The sequence below is a fragment of the Dermacentor variabilis genome, chromosome 11 (assembly GCF_050947875.1).
Source record: "Dermacentor variabilis isolate Ectoservices chromosome 11, ASM5094787v1, whole genome shotgun sequence".
NCBI lineage: Eukaryota > Metazoa > Arthropoda > Arachnida > Ixodida > Ixodidae > Dermacentor > Dermacentor variabilis.
This window is the reverse complement of record NC_134578.1, coordinates 37,070,990-37,089,781: the sequence shown is the minus strand read 5'-3', so window position 1 is coordinate 37,089,781 and position 18,792 is coordinate 37,070,990. Positions and strand designations below refer to the sequence as shown.

The 18,792-nt window shown below is 44.4% G+C and overlaps 2 protein-coding genes across 9 annotated transcripts in view; both read left to right on the top strand.

Annotated features, from left to right (window-relative positions):
• LOC142564639 (TNF receptor-associated factor 6-like) overlaps positions 1-14,141 on the top strand; it is a 49,174-nt gene extending 35,033 nt beyond the window's left edge. For 3 of the 4 annotated variants that reach the window (XM_075675710.1, XM_075675708.1, XM_075675709.1), the window contains 6 exons: positions 2,694-2,777; positions 4,580-4,666; positions 6,259-6,312; positions 6,396-6,446; positions 10,658-10,903; positions 13,499-14,141. In XM_075675710.1, the coding sequence (XP_075531825.1) occupies positions 2,694-2,777; positions 4,580-4,666; positions 6,259-6,312; positions 6,396-6,446; positions 10,658-10,903; positions 13,499-13,732 (756 nt within the window). In that variant the 3' untranslated portion in view covers positions 13,733-14,141. The remainder of the gene's footprint in view (positions 1-2,693; positions 2,778-4,579; positions 4,667-6,258; positions 6,313-6,395; positions 6,447-10,657; positions 10,904-13,498) is intronic. The other variant, XM_075675711.1, reaches the window with a different exon arrangement.
• Positions 14,142-16,561: 2,420 nt separating this feature from the next.
• LOC142564547 (uncharacterized) overlaps positions 16,562-18,792 on the top strand; it is a 39,452-nt gene continuing 37,221 nt past the window's right edge. For all 5 annotated transcript variants that reach the window (XM_075675576.1, XM_075675573.1, XM_075675574.1 and 2 more), the window contains exon 1: positions 16,562-16,665. The gene's annotated coding sequence lies outside the window, so the exon portion shown is untranslated. The remainder of the gene's footprint in view (positions 16,666-18,792) is intronic.

The following is an 18,792-nucleotide window of genomic DNA, read 5'->3' as shown; positions in this document are numbered from 1 at the left end:
AACAGCCTACTCGTGTGGCTTCACGGAATTATGCGAAGACCAGGGGAACAGTCTTTGAACAGAAGCCGTTTGGCAGATGCCGTCTTTTTTTCGGCAAAAGAAAACGTTCCTTATACCTGTAAACCTTAATCACAACTGCTACGCACCTGCGTTGTGTGTCTGTGTTGTAATGTCGATGACAATAATGACATGAGCATCGCCTTGGAAACTGAGTGGTGGCACATGCTCCAAACACGTCCTCTTATCGTTTTCGTATTTTGATGACTGCGTGTTTCTTGGGAAGTTACTCCAGAAGCTCCGAAACAGCGGAAGAGGCGGCTACCGCTCTGGCAATAGCCTCCACACATTGTCACTACATTATTAGCGATTCCAGAGCAGCAGTACGCAATCTTGCGTAAGGTCGGGTCTCGGCTCCCATAAAACACATAGTAGACACCAACCAACACCCACGACCAATCCAGATCAGTTGGGCATCAGCACACTCCTCCCTACCCGGCAACGATACCGCCCACACCGCCGCTCGAGGACTCGCCAACCGAGCACCCGGACGGCTCACGCTAGGATCAGAGGAATCGCATGGTCAGTTACCAGGAAATAACTGAGCACTACAGGTTAGCCAGGGCAGTGTAGCCGCCAGCACACAAATCGCCTAACAAGCGACAAGTAGCTTGGAGACGACTTCAGACGAACACCTACCCCAACCCCGTAGCCTTACACTACTACTACCCGGACCAATGCCCTAATACATGTAAGCATTGTAAGCAAAAAGCTGATCTGTTCCATATGTGGCCGTGCCCCGCCGGAAATCACACAAATCACGAAATAAGTAATACTGAGCAGTGGGAGGCCGTGTTGCTCAGCTCCGACCCTGACCATCAGGCCGTGGTCATCAAGAGAGCTGAAGAAGCCGCCCGGGCCCAGGGGCTCGTGACTGCCTAACAAGAAGATCCTCCATCAATACCTTGTTTTGAAATAAAATATTTACTCACTAATTCACTCACTCCGACTTTCTCGTACCGGGTGGCTCTGTTTCCAGCTGTTTTCGAGGGCCAATCCCGGACCTGCGTTCTAGAAATGTGGGCATATTTGGAAGGTGGTGCAGTCTAAAGAAGTGTCCCGTTCCCGTCTGTACCTGCAGTCTCAAAATGTGGGCCGAATTTAAAGTATTGCCGTCTAAAAATGTGGCCTGTTTCCATGGGCATGCGCAGTAAAAAAACCGAGGCCCATCCCTGTTATATTGCAGTAAAAAAAATAAGTAGCCTGATTCTCTTCCTATTCCTCTCGGGCAAGGCGTGAGAGAGCACCTTGTGCACTGACGCCGCCCGTTCCCACACCGAACTTCGTAAGGAAGACATTCTTTTTCATGGACGATATCTAGAAGTTGAATCCCCTACCAACTTTCAAAAAAAAACGTTACATACTTTTAAACATTGAACTGGATTACCCAAAATACATCACTGCATGTTGTGGGCAGCGCTTTGCACCACAGTACTTCAAGCCGTCTCTTACGGTAGCCTCCACTGAAGCAGAAAATGGTTTTCCCCTACTGTCGCCTAAACCCAAGGTTTTAGACATGTTAAGCGCGTCCGCATTCATCGCTAGATGGATACTGTGACATTCTTGCGTAAAACGATGAATGCTTGCTGACCCATTTAAACGCACAATGGGCGAAACGTCTTTGTTGTTTCATCATAAATGCGCTCACATAAGAACTCCTTCGAAAGCACTTCCGGGTGTAGAATCGGGCGGTTAACTTCTTTGATCCCCGAGGAATTATTAACCGTTCAAGAGGCTACTGTTGGCCTAATGTAACATTAGAGCCATCGATTGTTATAAGCGAATGTGACCAAACGATTTTATAACGTTGCCCTGGAATAGTGTCAGTTATTTAGGACATTGGCGTTCATTATATAACTGCGCAAGGCTTGTTGTTCATAAATCGCAAGAATGCAGGAAATTAAGCTATTAAGTTTACAACTTCGCAACTCAGTAATAAAAAAAGGTACATCAATCTGGTTAATTGCGTGTGATAGGACATATAAAGCGGGAAAATTGATGCATTGTACGTGGCTCTTCAATACACTACTAATATGTAAGTCGGACTCTTGTAAACATTCTTTATATGTTCTCGTAAGGTGTAAACTAATAAAGTTGTCCGCTTTGACAGTCCTAAGTGATGTATGCTGCATAATTGCGATATTTCTTTGTGGTGCAGAATTACAGATTCGTAAGCTTCGTGTATGCATTTTTTTTTCAAATTTAACAATATTCAGCAATATTCAGACAAAATTTAGGTTCTAAATCAACTTTCTCTCCCAAATGCAAGAATTTTTATTAGCGCCTTAAAACAAATGCACGGTCAATTCCTGGGTCTTCTCACAGACAAAGAAGTAGCGGATGAGAAAATAAATTATGCTATGACACTTCAATGGCCAATTCTCCCTCAAGTCCTTTGCATTCTGAATCGTCTGCAATTCGAATCGCTATAATATGGTGTTTATCAGAAATAAAGGAAATTTTATTGCGGCTGGCTTGCCAGTTGGTTAATACGAAGACTTGCTTATTTCCCGTGTTATCTCATCTGAAACTGGACGTGTACTTTGCGATGTATGTAACGCTTCAGATGGCTTTCCCGCAATTTTTTTTTCAATATATAAATGTTTCAGTGGCGTCTGTGTTTTCTTTCTTTTCAGGACCGTAAGAACTCATTCCTTCAAATATTGAATACTGTCAAGGGAACATGCGATGATACGATACAACAGATGGAAAGAAAAATGGCAAGTATTATTTTAATCTTTTAGTGTTCCATAACAATGAACTGTTGCAATGTTCCTAGCTTCGATTCTCATGAAAATGAAACACTTTGCACTTAGATATAGCAAGTGCCGCGCATAATTAAAGCGTCAAAGTATTACTTCGCCTTGGCCTTACAATCCAACGTAACTATTGGTGCCAAGTACTTACGGAGTCGCCATCTGTCGGAAGCGACTTGCTTGCGTAGTATGAGCGATAACGCGAAGCGGTCCTCATAGGTTTGGCTGTCGGCACTCAACAAAAACTGCGTGGGTGCCCTCCTGGACATTTCTGCAAGTATTCTCGAAACGACCGAAGTTATTTACTGTCAAAATAGTAATCTTGGGCAAACAGAATGCACAGAATGGTTTACAGATACTATCTCGATATAACCTTACTGAATACGTAAAGTGAACGCCAACTGCGCGCGGTCGACGCAATGGAGCCACTCGAACCGGCTTTTTGCGTGGAAGGTCGGGAATGGCCGAGAGCGAACTATGAAATATGTTGTTATGATGGGGCTATCTGTATAAAAAATGAAGCATAACAGAATGAAGCTTCAATACAACGATCACACAGGTTCACTGCGACCGGCTACGCGTCTGCGTTCATGTCCGCACAATGTTTCGCAGCGAGTGCGTTTTCGCACCGTGCTGTGAACTTCAGGTCGCAGAGTATGAGCAGTTGACAGTGCACCGGCAACCATTGCTCCTTGGACACTATCTTAGCTCCTCAAAAATTATTTCGTTATAACTCGGGACTTCGACACCTACGGCGACTTGCGATGTGCCGTCTTGACGATTATATATTTCTTTTCGTTTCTTCTACATCATTGGACGTCTCATTATTTCTCATGTTACATCGTACTGTATGTTTAGCAGTCTTCTCAGCGAGAAATTTTCCGCTGCTTCTTTTTTCTTAATCCAGTATACATTCATTGTTTGTGAGAACACAAACATGAGCATATGTCATGCCTTTTTTTTTAACGTGCTTCTTATCGTTCCCGTTCCATTGCGGTGAACTTGCCAGTGTCTAACATCGAAGTGTTCATAGTTCAAAGCTTCACGACATTAGCCGGGCAGCGCATGCAGGCGAATGTCTCCGTGCGCGCTTCCTGCTGCTCACTGAACATCGCAGCACCGACGCCGTAGCACAAATCTTACGGAAGTGCTTCCTACGCACCCGAGTTGTAGCCGATGACTGTTTGCCGTTTCTAAATTTCCCGATCCAAGCTTCACGCAATTTCTTGTCCCATCGGTCTGTGTGAAGCCTGACATCGTGCTCCGTTGTGTACCTCCGGCATTGCAGCACCGAGCTGTAGCTTACCATGTTGCATGTCTTCAAAGGCAGCCACTACCTATTATAGTGCTCTCAAGTGTTGTCAAGTGGACACCCCAAGTGGGAAAACCTCCCCATGTAATCATAACCGCAGCGCAGGTGGGACTTCAAACTTTCATTTTCAGCTCGCTTCGGCGTATCTGAAGCAGCCGACGCACATGCTGTGTTCACGTGATCCCTCGTGTCACGTCACGCCGACGGCAGCGCCAGCTTTTACAATGGTGGAGCTCGCCCTCAATAAAGACTGCCGGTGGAACAAATTGGAACAACTCGAGCATATAGGCGAAGCAATAGCACGTCGAAATCACTTGAATGTTTTCTTAAACTTCAGTGAAAAGTGCATTTTAAATTTACACTTGATATAGCTTGTAAAATGCGTTGTTAGATACATAGATTATGATTAAGGAATTCCGCCCTCCTTTTTTTTCCATATCTCTGCAATGTTTAGGCCCAACTTCAGGAATCTGCCAACGCTGAGAGAACATTGCGAGCTAAATTGGAAGAGCAAGTGTCGACCTTACAGAACGAGCTTCAAGTAAGTATTCCACTTTCGAAGAGAGAAAAATCTATTGTGAAGCTTTAGTTTTCAGACAACCGATGCAGTAATTTCCTAGAATATTGACACCCAAGTGAAGTGCCTTTGCGCTCATTACAGGGCTCCGACAAAGCTTCTACGTCTGTAGACCTAACGGTATTTCCATTCCTTATTAGTTTGTACAACCAACTTCTCGATTGCACAGCAGACACGTTTATTCATTTGAGTACTTTGGCGTGCACCTGTCTTCTGACCTAACATGGAATGCCTACTTTGATGTAATGACTTCTAAAGCATAAAAAACACTCGGATTTGTCAGACGCTGCTTACATCAAGCCAACTCGAAGACAAAACTTGTGACATACACCTCTCTGGTTCGCTCTAAGTTAGAATAGGCGTCATTCATTCAGAACCCACATAAGAGCTACTTAATAAACTAGATACTCTACAGAATAAAGCTACCCGATTTATAAGGAACTACTTATGTCATTCCAGCATCACTAATATGATAGCATCACTAAATCTTCCATCACTAGAGGAAAGAAGACTGCTGGCACTATAACCTCACTTTCACAAGCTTTATCATAATCAGTCATTATTGGCGGCCTCTTGCATACAGCCTGCCCATCGCGTTTGCCTGCTCCTACATCACCCTGTCAATGTTGTAATACAGCATGCAAGTACAAACCACCTCAACCACTCGCCACTATTTCGTGTCATCCGTCACTGGAATACTTTACCACACGATGTCGTGTCTATAATAAACCACGATACATCTACATATGCTGAATAGTTCGTTTAGCATCGATTAATAGTTGTGCCTGAATCCTTATGTCTACAACCTTGTACTATTTTTTGTAATCGCGAGGGTCATTTATTGTCTGTTTCATTGTGTTACTGTTATTGACAATTCACCTGCTTCACTGTAACCCCCTATGTTTTCTGTAACCCCCTCTCCCCTATGTGATGCCCGGAAGCTCCTTTAGGGCATGTGACTAAAAAAATGCAGCTCCGACTAAATTCCGAGCAGAAATTTATGTTGATACAAACTTTCTCACAAGAGGCCTCGCTTTTTTTCCCATATGCTCTACCACAAGAGCAAGTTTAAAGCCTTTATTTAAAAGAAACAGGCATATATAATTGACAACAACGGCTGGTATTTCCCACGCAGATAACTAACTACATAATAACTACATAATATGTTCCAGTATATAAAACTTTGCGAATAAATAAAAATTCAGCCTTAAAAGATTGAATTTAGGGTGAACAAAGGGTGAAACTGCCCTTTCGAGTTTCAGGTAGAATTCCACCATTTTCTTCCAAGATTCCTTCCCTGGATGGACGACTTGGGCAGATTCTTTTCGCTTGACCTCTTCTTTGTGCATTCCGCCTCAAAAGTGTGTCCGTGACTATAATCATGACTAGCACACTTCGAATACAGAAGTGCTGTATACAAAATATGTTCAACTGCTTACTACTGCTTAGTAGCATAGTCATGTAGCAGCGCTCTGAACTTACGCTACCCTGGCGTAACAGCCCCAATCATTGAATTTCGCAAAACCTCAAGTGTAAGCGCTTTTCTCTTTTGCCAGGCACTCAGAGCGAAACAAAGCGAGAACAGTGGTCAGCTTGAACACCGGATTGCTGTAAGTAAAGATCGAAAACACTAGCCAGGTGCTTGTCGGCCGTTTTTAATTTTTTTCGGCCATTCACGTCCTGTTATTTTCAGGAGACGGAAGATGCTGTCGAACGCCTCGACCGTGAGTTACGTCTGGGCCCCGTATGTATTCAGTCAACCTTCTCTGCAAGATAATCGTGATTTTTTTTTTCACTTTTGTAGTTCGGTGTCGTGGCAGCATCGGGTAGGGAACGAGGGCATGCAGGCTTTCGATGAAGCATTCAAGCTAGTTATCGTGTACGGTGTGCTTCTCAGCGGTTCAGCATTCGGCACTGGCTCCGATTGTTGAACAATTACTTATTTATTTATTTATTTATTTATTTTAAATACTTTCAAGGCCCGTAGGCGCTACATAAAGGAGTGGTACGTATACATAGAAAAATATGCAGATGAATGAATAAAACATTTGTTAGATGGCATGGAGAACAGCAGTCTGGAAACCCAATGAGTCTATAATAGTAGCGACCGATGCGGGGAGGTGGTTCCAGTCATTGCAGGTGCGAGGTAAAAAAGACTAATAGTACGCGTTCGTGCGACAAGATGGCACGAAAACTTTATGAAGGTGATCGCTGCGGGATGAAAAGTAGGAAGGACGAGTAAGAAGTTTTGCTTTTAATACCGGGTTCTGGTAAATCTTGTGGAAAAGGCAGAGGCGACTGTATGCACGACGTACTGAAAGTTCCGGTATGTTAAGGGTTTGCTTCATGAGTGTTACGCTAGCATGACGAGAGTAATTAGATAGAATAAAGCGGCACGCGCCGTTCTGAATGGCTTCGAGGGAGAGGGTTAGTGATATTTGAGGGGGATCCCAGATGGCCGAGGCATACTCTAATTTTGATCTAACGAGTGTTTTGTAAAGCGTCAGTTTTAAAGATGAATGAACGGCGTAAAAGTTTCTGCGTAGGTAGCCTAGCGTGCGATTAGCGTTAGAAGTTATAAATTCAACATGCTTGTGCCATGATAGATCGTGAGTGATGTAAAGGCCGAGATACTTGTAAAAATTGACTTGACTGAGAGGAGCGCTATTCAGAAAGTACATGCGTGTGTCAGTATTGTTAGAGCGGCGTGATATGCGCATATATTTACATTTATTTACGTTTAGTTTCGTGTTCCGCGCATTGCACCATTTAGATAAATTGTTAAGGTCTTCTTGTAGTTTAGTGGAATCGGCGGGGTCACTAATCCTATGATATATTACGCAGTCATCAGCAAATAGGTTAATTGAAGACGATTTCACGCAATCAGGGAGATCGCTAACATAAATTAGAAAGAGCAGAGGCCCGAGGACGGATCCCTGCGGGACCCCTGATGTAACTGATGAAAAAGCAGAGGAAGCGTTATTGGCAGTTACGTACTGAGTTCGATTGGAAAGGAAGTCCTTAATCTAGGCTAATATTAAAGGATCAATGTTAAGCTGATCGAGTTTAAGGTTTAGTAGATCGTGTGTTACGGTATCAAAGGCCTTAGCATAGTCCAAGAAAATACAGTCAACGTCAAAGTTATTGTCAGATGCAGCAAAAAGATCATTAGTAAAGCAAGCTAGCTGGGTTTCGCACGAGTAAATTTTTCTGAAGCCATTTTGACAGGAATGAAAAAATGAATTGGTTTCCAAAAATTCAACAAGATGAGAGTAAATGATGTGTTCCAAAAGTTTGCATGAGATGCTTGTCAATGAAATGGGACGGTAGTTCTCGGGAGCATGCGCATTGCCTGATTTTGGGACTGGAACCACCTTTCCTTTCTTCCAGTCACACGGGAGCGAAGAATACTGCAACGACTGCGCAAAAATTTTAGAAAGAATAACAGATGAAAACACCTCAGTGCATTTCAATATTTTTGAATTAATACTATCAGGCCCACTGGCAGACGAAATCTGCAGATTATTAATTAGCCGGTTAATACCAACCCAGTCAATTATTATGGGATCCATCACAGGGAAGTTTGAACTTGGTGCACTCGGTAAATCGACGATGATATTGGCATTAAGGAAAGAGACAAACGCCTCATTCAAAACGCTAGAACATTGATTAGATGGAACACTGGTGCCATCAGGGTAAGTTAAGAGTACAATGTTTGTTTTAGTGCCATTAACAACACTCCAAAACTTGCGCGGACTCGTTTGAAGAAACGAGGGCAGTGCAACATTCAAGAAGGTAGTTTTAGCGTTACTAGACATTTGGATGTACTCACTTTCCACTTGACGGTACGTTGACCAATGAGCGGGGAGATTTGATTGCTTAGCCCGGCGGAATAACCGTTTCTTTTTGTTGCGCAGGCGTCTAAGAGAGTTGTTGAACCATGGTGATTTAGTGTTTGAGGGTATCCTTCGTTGAGGTATATAACTGTCAATTAAAGACAGTAGTTTATTTTGGAAAAGTTGCCAGTTATCCTCAACTGAGCGTTCGTCAAAACCGGGGATGTAAGCGGCTGTGAATGATTCCATTTCTGCCGTGATAGAAGCCGTATCGGCGCGCTTGTAATCGCGAACAACCTTAAAGCTCTTTTTAGTAGAAACATGGGCACGCAAAGTGAAATGAATAATCAAGTGGTCACTTAAACCAGGGATATATGTAAGTTTGGAAACCAGATCAGGTGCACTGGTAAAAACGAGATCAAGGATATTAGCGGAAACTGCAGTAGTACGAGTAGGTTCATCAACAAGTTGTGCGAGGTTGAAATCCGAACAAACACCAAGAAACTGTGCGCATTCCGAAGAATTTTTTTGTGATAGTGGCGGTACCACTGTGCCATGATATGTTTGGAAGGTTCAAATCTCCTAACAGAAAAAAAGGCAACGTGGGGTATCGCGTAACTATATTATTTAAGACGTCATGAAGTTCATCACAGAAAGAACGGGGTGCAGTTGGGGGTCTGTAACACACGCAAAAAATGCAATCCTTATTGTCAATGGTAATACGCACGCACACCACTTCTAAAGCTGACACGACTGGGACACTTGAGGAAGGAAACTCTTCATTAACAGCGATCAAGACACCCCCACCGATACGAACATCGCAGTCATATCGATAAATAGCGTATTTCTTTTCACAGTCAAAGATTTCACTGCTTTGAACTTTTGCAGAAAGCCATGTTTCGGATAGAATAACAATATCAGCGGAACATGAATCAACATGTGCCGAGATTGCTGCTCGCTTGTTGAGCACACTCCGTACATTGGTAAAAAGGAGACACATCATTTGCATGGCGGGAAGATAGCTACGCAGACGAATTGTCAGTATTGTTTGAAGGTGGGTTGCGATTACCATGTGACTCACGAGGGAAGTCAACTTCACAAACGTTATCTGTGGATGCGCAGTAGATGTAGCGCTTTTTGTTGATAAGTTTGTTTGTTAAAGCGCAGTGAAAAAGGTTGACCGCTAGATTTTCCATATTCAATTAGTTTTTTTCGTGACAAGCGTGTTGATCTCCAGAAGTCTTCGCCTACTGAGATGCCAGCTGTTTTACGCATGACGGCGCGTCTCCTCAATACACACCACGAGACGAACTTCGCTTGTCACAAAGTAAATGCCACCGCAGCTCAGAGGAGCTGGCTGACCCGCCCCGCTAGCCCAGTGGCTAAGGCGTGGCGCTGCTGGGTACATAGTTTCGGATTCGATTCTCTGCCGCGGCAGCTGCATTCCGAGGGGGGCAGAATGCAAAACGCGCCGTGTGTGCAGTGCGTTGAATGCACAATATTGAGAATCAGATTATCAAAATCAATCCGTAATTCCACACTAAGGCATGACTCGTGCAGTGATTTTGGCACTTAAAACCCCAAATTTTTTTTTTTCATTCGTAACCTGACTGTGTTTGCCTCATGTTATTGCGGCTGAGAAAAACACTAATGCACCGCCGTTTGATAATTGCCTATTTACGTGGTGTTCTTAAAGTACGGCAGATATTGACTAAACAATTTTTATGCGTCATACTTTACAGGAACAAATGTGCACGTGAGACTCCCAATTCGGACTTTTGTCGAATTTTACAGATAGCATTTACCGATGCTACAAAAATCGAGTACCGGAGTAGAACCTGCGTGGGCTGTCCTGACGATTAAAGCTGCAAACATGCTAACATTAAAGTACTCACTAAAGTTGTAAGAGCTCCCGTGGGAACGTTTCTTGAAACGTTGCCATATATGCCCCATGTTTGTGTTTCGGTTTGAAAACATCTTGAAATCATACGCAGTCCCACTTCATTTGCATAGTATACCGGAAACATACCTAAAGTAGTGGACATAAGGCCCGCCTTCTGTAGGAAGATTCGGTGTATTTTTTTTATTAAAGGTACACTTTTCTTATACTGCATTGCAGATGACACCAGGTTTCGAGTATGTCTGGAAAGTGCAGCCATACTTTGCCCTGAAGGCGGCAGCAATGGCGTCCAATGAGGAAATATCGACGCGGGCACTGTACATAAACACCCCGGGATATTACGTAGAGTTCACCGTTGGATTCACCCGTGCTGCCTCATTGACGTCACCGCAACATCTGTCGTTCAAGTGCCGAATTTGCAGCGGCGAATACGATGACATGCTTCCCTGGCCCTTCCAGAACAAGGTGAACGTCGCATATAATTTTCCTGCGATTAGGAAAGCAGTTCGTCGCGTTCTATGAAAAGAGCTGTGAATGTTCGGTTGTGCTAATAAGACGATATCCCCTTCTTTAGTGGGAATGCAACACACTTGTTAGTATTCCGGTACAATATTTTGAAAGGCTATAGCACTGATAAATTTAACTGTGCAGGCTCTGCCATTTCTTGATGGAGTCAGTTCTTCAGCTGTTGGCCCTTTCGGAAACAGGTGCAGTGCGTCACCTTTGCTTCCGATAAGACCAGGTCACGGCAAATCATCATACTCAAGTTTGCCTGACAAATAACAAAGGAATTTCTTCCGACTTTAACTATTACTAAATCGAAGGGAACTGGACAATAAAAATTACACTGGTTTACTTGGCTAAGGTTCAGGAACCTTTCACTAAGCAGCAAATCACGTACAGAACATGCATACCCACAATGCTCAATATTGAAAATTTTGTGGAACTATTATTACATTAAATCAACCTGACAAAAAGGACAAATCAGCGAAATATGCATAGAAGGAGAGATACAGAAAGAGGAAAGGTAGGGAGGCTAACCCAGTGAAAGTTTGCAGTTTGAAAGAGAGCACAGAGAGACAGAGAAAAGATAATTAATTCGCTGATTTATGCCGATCTCAGCAATGACTGATCAATGACAACGAAAGTGTGTAAGCGGCTTCCCACGCCCTTCCGAAGTGCTAGCCGTATGTTTGTTGTCGGTTATTAGGGATGGTCGGCAATCGATGTCCTTGTCCTACAGTCGCTTAGGGGCTCCCACGTAGGCCGAGTTGCTGGACCTCGCCGCCAGCTTCCACCGCCCCAGTCGTACAAACCCCTGGTTGACCTCCAACGTGAATCTGTTAAAACGAAGAAATGACTACAACAGATTATTGGCTAAACGACCGCGCAAAATCAGTAATTTATTCAAACGTTGTGTAAAACGTAAATTTTGTTTTATAATCATTGTTAATTACATTTCAATGCGAAACATTCTTGACTATGGCCGTTTTTTCTTTACATTTGGTGTCGAGCACGATGCCACATGCCGGCCTTCACTGCCACATAAAAACGGCTCGAAATTCTGCTTTAGTGTTGTGGTCAAAAAATTAAAAGAAGAGGAACGTTGTTCTCATTTGGAGGTGCGCATAAAGGCTGTATAGATCGCAGGAAGCACGGTAGCGCTTACGCGGGGGTTTGATGCGATAAGTCGCGCCGATTCTGCACAACTCTTTCTTTCGATAGAGGCCGACTGCCCAACAGGTTGCGCGCGACGTAGAGCGACGTAGATCTGTGCACGGTGCTGCGGGCACTAATACAAAACAAGAAGCATTGTTTCCTCGTTCCCACAGTATTCACACTCCGTTGTCTAACATTACCTATGCGGAAGGCGTAGGCTTTGGTAGAGAGAGAGGAAAGGGGAAAGGCAGGGAGGTTAACCAAAGAAAAAGATCCGGTTGGCTACCCTACGCTCGGGAGAGAGGGGATGGGGAGGTAAAGTGGTAACAAAGTAGAGATAAGGAAAGGGAGGAGCATAGACACACAATCACAATCGGTCAAAGTTGGAAATACGACGCCTAGCCATAGGGAAGAAAGTAGTACAACATCGTCATACGCACAGTACGAAAAGAAGTTTATTCCCTTTTTCAATTTCATATACAGCATCCAAACATACAGCGCCACATCAGGAGGGAGGCCAAAGGCTGTATATGCCTGACGAGGCCTACCCTCCTGGTGGTGACAAACAGTGCATTTGAGACGACAACAAGCTTTCTTCTAAAGTAACATTAAAATCGCACAAAAAAGGCGCATCCACAATTCTGTACAGTAAATGCATGTTTCGACATAGTAATTTTCTAAAGCATTGAATTTTCAATATCCCCACTCATGGTGCGATGTTCTGTACGGAGAAAATTATCTTGGAGAGATACTGTCGTACAATTTTCGTATTAAAATGCGCCTGATTAGATGACACAAAGGGAAAGATGTTTCTTTGCGTTTATTAACATTCTATGACGTCACAGGACAGAGCCACTGACAACGTATCGAGAAAATGCTTCGTCCGATGTTCACAGGGCTGCATTCGTTGGTTGCGAGAACTGCGTTGTCTTAACGATCGTTAACCTAAAGAACAGCAGCATGTGTATAAACGCATGCTGATTTCTGACCGCACCAACAGGCTTTGCTAGCAGCATTTTATTCCTTTAGGCCATCTCCTGTCATCTGGAAAATTCAACGAGCGCAATATTTTCAGTTCCCATCCTTCAGTTGCCATCTTACAACGCATGCGTGCTAGCTGGATACCTGCAAATTTAATGCTGCTGCACTTGACGTTGCACGCTCCAAAATGTACCGTACTTTGCATTTATTTATTTATTTATTTATTTATTTATTTATTTATTTATTTATTTATTTATTTATTTTAAACACTGCAGGCCAATGACTTGGCTCGAGCCGGAGGGGCTTCCTTGCACTAACGGGAAACAAAGAGCAAAAAGATCTGTTTGAATGAGCTTCTCCGCAGTAAACAGTGTTCATTACCAAGAGCCAGGACTAAGACAATCGTTCTACCTCTTCTAGATGATTTTGGTGCTTGTCAACCAGCAGGACGAAGGCGCCAGGCGATGTTTCGAACTCGACGCGGCAACAGCAGGACACGCTGCCGATTGCTTCCAGAAACCAGCATCGGGTCAACGGAACCCCGAGTTCGACTACTTGCAAGTCATACCCATTCCTCTTCTGGAGAACGAGAACAAAGGGTTCCTCTACCAGAACTGCATCGTCTTGAAGATTGTTGTGCCTCCGCTTTATTAAATGTCTATTTACTCTTGTCGTTGGAAAGCACGGCACGTTCTGACTTCGATTATTAAAACGAAGTTCGACAGCATGAAGAACTTCTTCAGAGAGTGTTAGGTAGCATGCACTTCCTCGAGAAGGGACAATTATTGTTTCAACTTAGGTCTACGGAGTTACGCTTTTAACACTGCACTATACACTGGAGCTATGCGTGAGGCAGTTGTTCTCAGCGTAGAGTTATCATTGCAGTGAATCGGTAGTGTGATATGCAATGCTTGTGTGCTCTATTTCTGGCGCTTTATTTAACCTTGAGTAGCTTGTTTTCAACTTCTTTGCTTGTTTGGGAAGACGTGGAAGTACGCCTGTGTACGTGCAACCACACCAGATCGTCCCCTTATGTGACTGGTAATAAAATTACTTGCCCGCATTGTCTCCTTCATGATGCACAACAAACCATTGGCGTGTACCTAAATCTTGAGTTTTTAAAAAATATGCGCTCGGTTTTGGGCAAGGACCAGTTAACAGCGAGGCTCATTGCTGTCTCAATTGCAACGTTCCACTTGATGAGAAAAAGAAAGTCCTCTTGTCGTGTATCAGTGTTGTTCATTCATTAGATACAGAACCCCGCTTCACCATCTGGCCATGCTGGGGTCATACTTTCTTGCAGAAACAAATTACTAGAGGAAATTCCGACACAAGAGAAGCTCACAGAGAAACGGAGCCTTGACGTTATTTACACTGGTAGAACAAGGAATGCCATTGAGGCCGATGTTTCGAAGATTCGTCTTCGTCAGGGCAGCAACTGCCTCCCTTAGCAACGCATATGCACACGCAGCTTGCTCTCCCACACTGTGTATTAAGACAGAGGAGGAGAATAAGCCTGTGCCCAGGGTGGGTAGTGCACAAGGCTCGGCTGCGGAATTCGATTCCACGAGCGGTTTACACCCTCTGGTTATGGTACAAGCAACCCCAAGGCAGGTGTCCAGGGTGTGTCTCGGGTGTCTAGTGCGAATGGGGTAAATTGCTTGCGAGAGGTTTGTTCAGACGGCGGTGCTCACTGTGCAAGAACCAAGGCAAAAACGACGCACCAAGACTTCATAAAAGGACCCTGGCAGTCCCATGCCACCAACGTCCCAATAGGTAGGTGTCTTTCCAAGTGTTTCAAATTGCCGTAGTAGCCGAGCACCAAGCCGAGAGCGCGCTTGTGTACGCGTTTCACCAGTAGGTATCCGGCGGCGGAAATCGTGTGCCACCCGCAGCAGCGATATGTGTTCGACTATTCGACCAAAGCTGCGGTGGGGGAGATAAACTGATTGACGCGTCACCCCTAAGATGCAGGATAAAACTCGTCGTTAGCCATAGCCTGCTTAGAAGTGCTTGAATAAGATATTCGGAAAAGAAAAAAGGGGAAGGAGTGTTCAAAACTGTTAATATGGCTTTGCTGGCCACGTGCACGCCGTGCGTGCCCAGATTTTAGTTAAAAGTTATGACTGAACAGTTTTCCCTTGTAGCTTGTTTTGTTGTCGATAGGTAACGTCACAGTCAGCGACCACCTCTGCTGTTAGCCGATTAATACGTATTTTGAAATATGAAGAGTATGGGTAGTTCTGCAGTTGGTTGGTTTAAGTGCTTTGGCCGTGCAATAGACAATTCAGGCTAAACCTGCCAAGGTTGCCAGTGGGCTACAACAAAGTTTCAGCTGCGTCGTAGTGAGGGCATATAAGGTTTAATTACACGCACCGTAGGATATGCTTGAATCCAATCCTAAGACCATGTGGGCGTTTCTGTGTTGCACCCTGATCAGAATGGAATAAACCATCTCGTACTCAGCTGAACGAGTAGGCAAGTTGTACGCATACCATATATTTGTAGAGCACGACATGAGGCGCTACATCAAAATGGTTGCATTCTGCCCCCGCCTTCAGTTCCGCCGTGCCTCGGCCTTAGTTCATCCGAGACACCTTCGCAGACCAAGGACGTCCTTGTGAGGCGAAAACCGGCACGAATGCTACTCGTGCACGAAAGCAGCACGAACAGCAGGCAAAGTTGAGGCTGAGCACTTAACTCTTTCAAGCTCAGAATCTTGTTCGTTGAGAGTAAACAGGCATGACCATTCGCTGTCCTCCCGGATGTCACTTAATATTCGCAACTTGGCGTTGATGGCAGGTTTGAACACACTGTCGTACGTCATTTTTCATGCAGAAAGACGAACTGTAATAAATATTGCCATAAGAAATTCTGAAGCCACAAGCATGAAGACAAGCCAGATTCATGTAATACCCATTAATTCCATGTAGTAGTTGAAGGGTTCGCAGTGCCTTAGGGTTTTCTTTTTCTTTTTTGTAGAAAGCTCTGTTCTCCTCAGCGATACCTGAGAGAATTTTTTTACCCATGCGCTCTATGCAGTTAATCGAAACCACTGCAGAGCACAGGTATTTCTCAATAAATTCCTCGTCCCATAAATTCATTGAGCGAGGAGTGTTGCTGAAAAGCAGTTTCTCGCTCAGTCAACTGGCCATGCTGCTTACACAGTGGTAAACACGGGGGAGTCAGCGATGAGTTCAGTCGCGGCCCGTTCCTAAATACCGAGTAAGAAGCCCGGCACAACATACAGTTCAAAACACCGCAGTTCAAGCTTTGCTTCCAGACGCGACACTCGGTACCGTTGTCAGATGGGAAGAGGACTTGGCAACCAGAGGCGCCGCGTCCCAGAGCTTTCATCTCGGTAGAATATCGACGATCCACAAACGAGAAGTTATAAGCAATCCTTCTGTACACGACGTCCTTTCGTGCTTTTCCGAGCGCTATCAGTTCAGCGACAAAAAAAGAATATAACACAAACACCTCCGGTTGTGCTTATCATTCGTTTCTATGGCAACGCGTATCGGGCAGCTTTGGTTCCACCGCTAGGCAAGCCAGCCGGATTGACGCATCGTTTCCACAGAGCAAAGGTTCGTCGTTGTTTTCTCTCAATTTCCATTAGCGAATTGACGTGACTGCTGCAAGCCAGCTTCGGTTTCTATTATGTAAAATTGTTCTAATTGCTCATTGATTAGTGTCGAGCACGAAAACAGCACTTCGCAGGCAGTGTCACGCGTTCAGCACGGACAGATTTAGAAGCAAGGCCTTACGCTCTAATTTCGTCGAGACTCGGTTTGTCTTTTCTGAAAAATTTGCGCGCGAACGTTGATTCTGTTAGAAAGAAAAACAAGGACGAATGCTTAGCCGTTGCATTAACTTTGACTTCACGTTTTCTGAGGCCAAGACATTCAAGTTTGCCGTCCTGTCTCAACTGCATAGACTAGGCCTCGCAATCCAGGCTTCACAAGTAGCGTCAAACCATACGGGATTTGACGGACTTCCGCGTTTCGCCATCTTCAACCGTTTAACCTTAACATGTACTTCTTGGCGCGTTTTATTAGAATATTTCAACCAAGTCCTTTGAGTTATAATTGTTTGCTTGTTTTGAAGAAATGTTCGGCACTTGCCAACAACTTAGACGGATGCGCTTCGAGCGACGTGGTATGCTTGGAATTCGCGAGCTTGCGTAGATTTCCTCCGAAAAAAGCATACTCAGAACTGTCTGTGATACTTTTCTGCGCTAACCAATCTCGTGTCACTGTGTATGCCATGCGATCTATAGTGTGGGTGAGTCGTTTTAGGATTATGTGCGTCTTCGTTTCGCGTAACTCCCATGCTTATCGCGCATCATTTCTACAGTCGCTTCCGGAATTCGCAACTACCCGGTCGCTGAAGGACTGTACATGAAAAAAAGCTTAATTTATTTTCAGTGTATTTTTATTACAAAGTGAAACATCCACGCAGAGACATAAAGAACGCCTGGCATAATATAAGCAGTTTTATGTTAAAATCTGTCGACTATGTGTACAATACAGGGCGAGTACGTTTAACGGTTACCGATGAGCTTCAAGATATTTCCATGTCGTAAGCACAATATACACACTTAAGCTATGATTTCGACATTAGAGACTTACGGACGTCCGCTCAAATTTCGTTCCTCGGGCACTGCCGTACACTTTTTTTTTCAATTTCCATTCCCCCTTCGCGTTCCGCGAGTGCCATCGACAAGTGTTCCCAAAAAAGTGACGTAGGCAAACGTATAGGTGGTGTCCAAAACTCGACGTCTATGACGTATTTCTGGCTCCTGAAATCGTTTGCGCTGCATTTAGCCAGCGAAACATGCGCCTTCTAAGTGCAGGCGTGGATTTGGAGACCACCTTTCGCGCTTGTTTTCAGCAACTTTCATCACAGCAAAGACCCCTGTTAGCAATTGCCGGCGGACTCCAACTATGTAACCGTCAGTAACCGTTGTCAGATATCCTTAGACGTGCGTGTCTAAATGTTCTTGAGAAGCAAGGGTCATGCGCCTCTGTAGAAATCCTGATGCGTATTGTAACACTGGATAAAATCCCTGAATAGGATTGTTTTGTTGTTGTTTTAAGTAGACACATCATCCCCCTACGCATCCTCCCCCTCCCAGCGAGTGCCGTCCGCCATGTTCTGTGGCGGTGTAAACACCTTCGGGTTGTACATAAGCATTTTTATACTGTGGTAGTCTTCCACAATTGTACGTGCGAGCAATAATCTAGCACAAGTGCAGCATGTGTCGCCATGCGCGGCCACCGGTGTTTGTTGTGGCCGTGATTGGCGAAGCGCACGGCTCTTGTACGATTTCGCGGCCTCATTTTCGGCGATTCGTAGCTCGTTATATCCCGTTATTCGTAGCTCGATTAGTAGCTCGTTATTTGTCCGTATACATGTCGCTTGTGTCTCACTTCGTCCTCGTCTGCTTAGCGCCGTAACCTTTGTTTTTAAATCGCGAACCAACTGGCTCAGCAACAAGTTTTGTTAAATCGTTTTATGCTGCATGAACCTGCTACATTCGTAGTTTCCGTGCGACAATGCCTTTACGAAATGTAGTGTGTTCTAATAGTGACTTTGCTGTGTGAGTGTTCGTGTTGACCGCGCAAGTAAAATGCCCAGTCCTTCACGCGCCTTGGCAGACAGCCGGAAACCGAGAAGCTATACTCGCGGACAACGTTTCTTGGCCGTGAAGC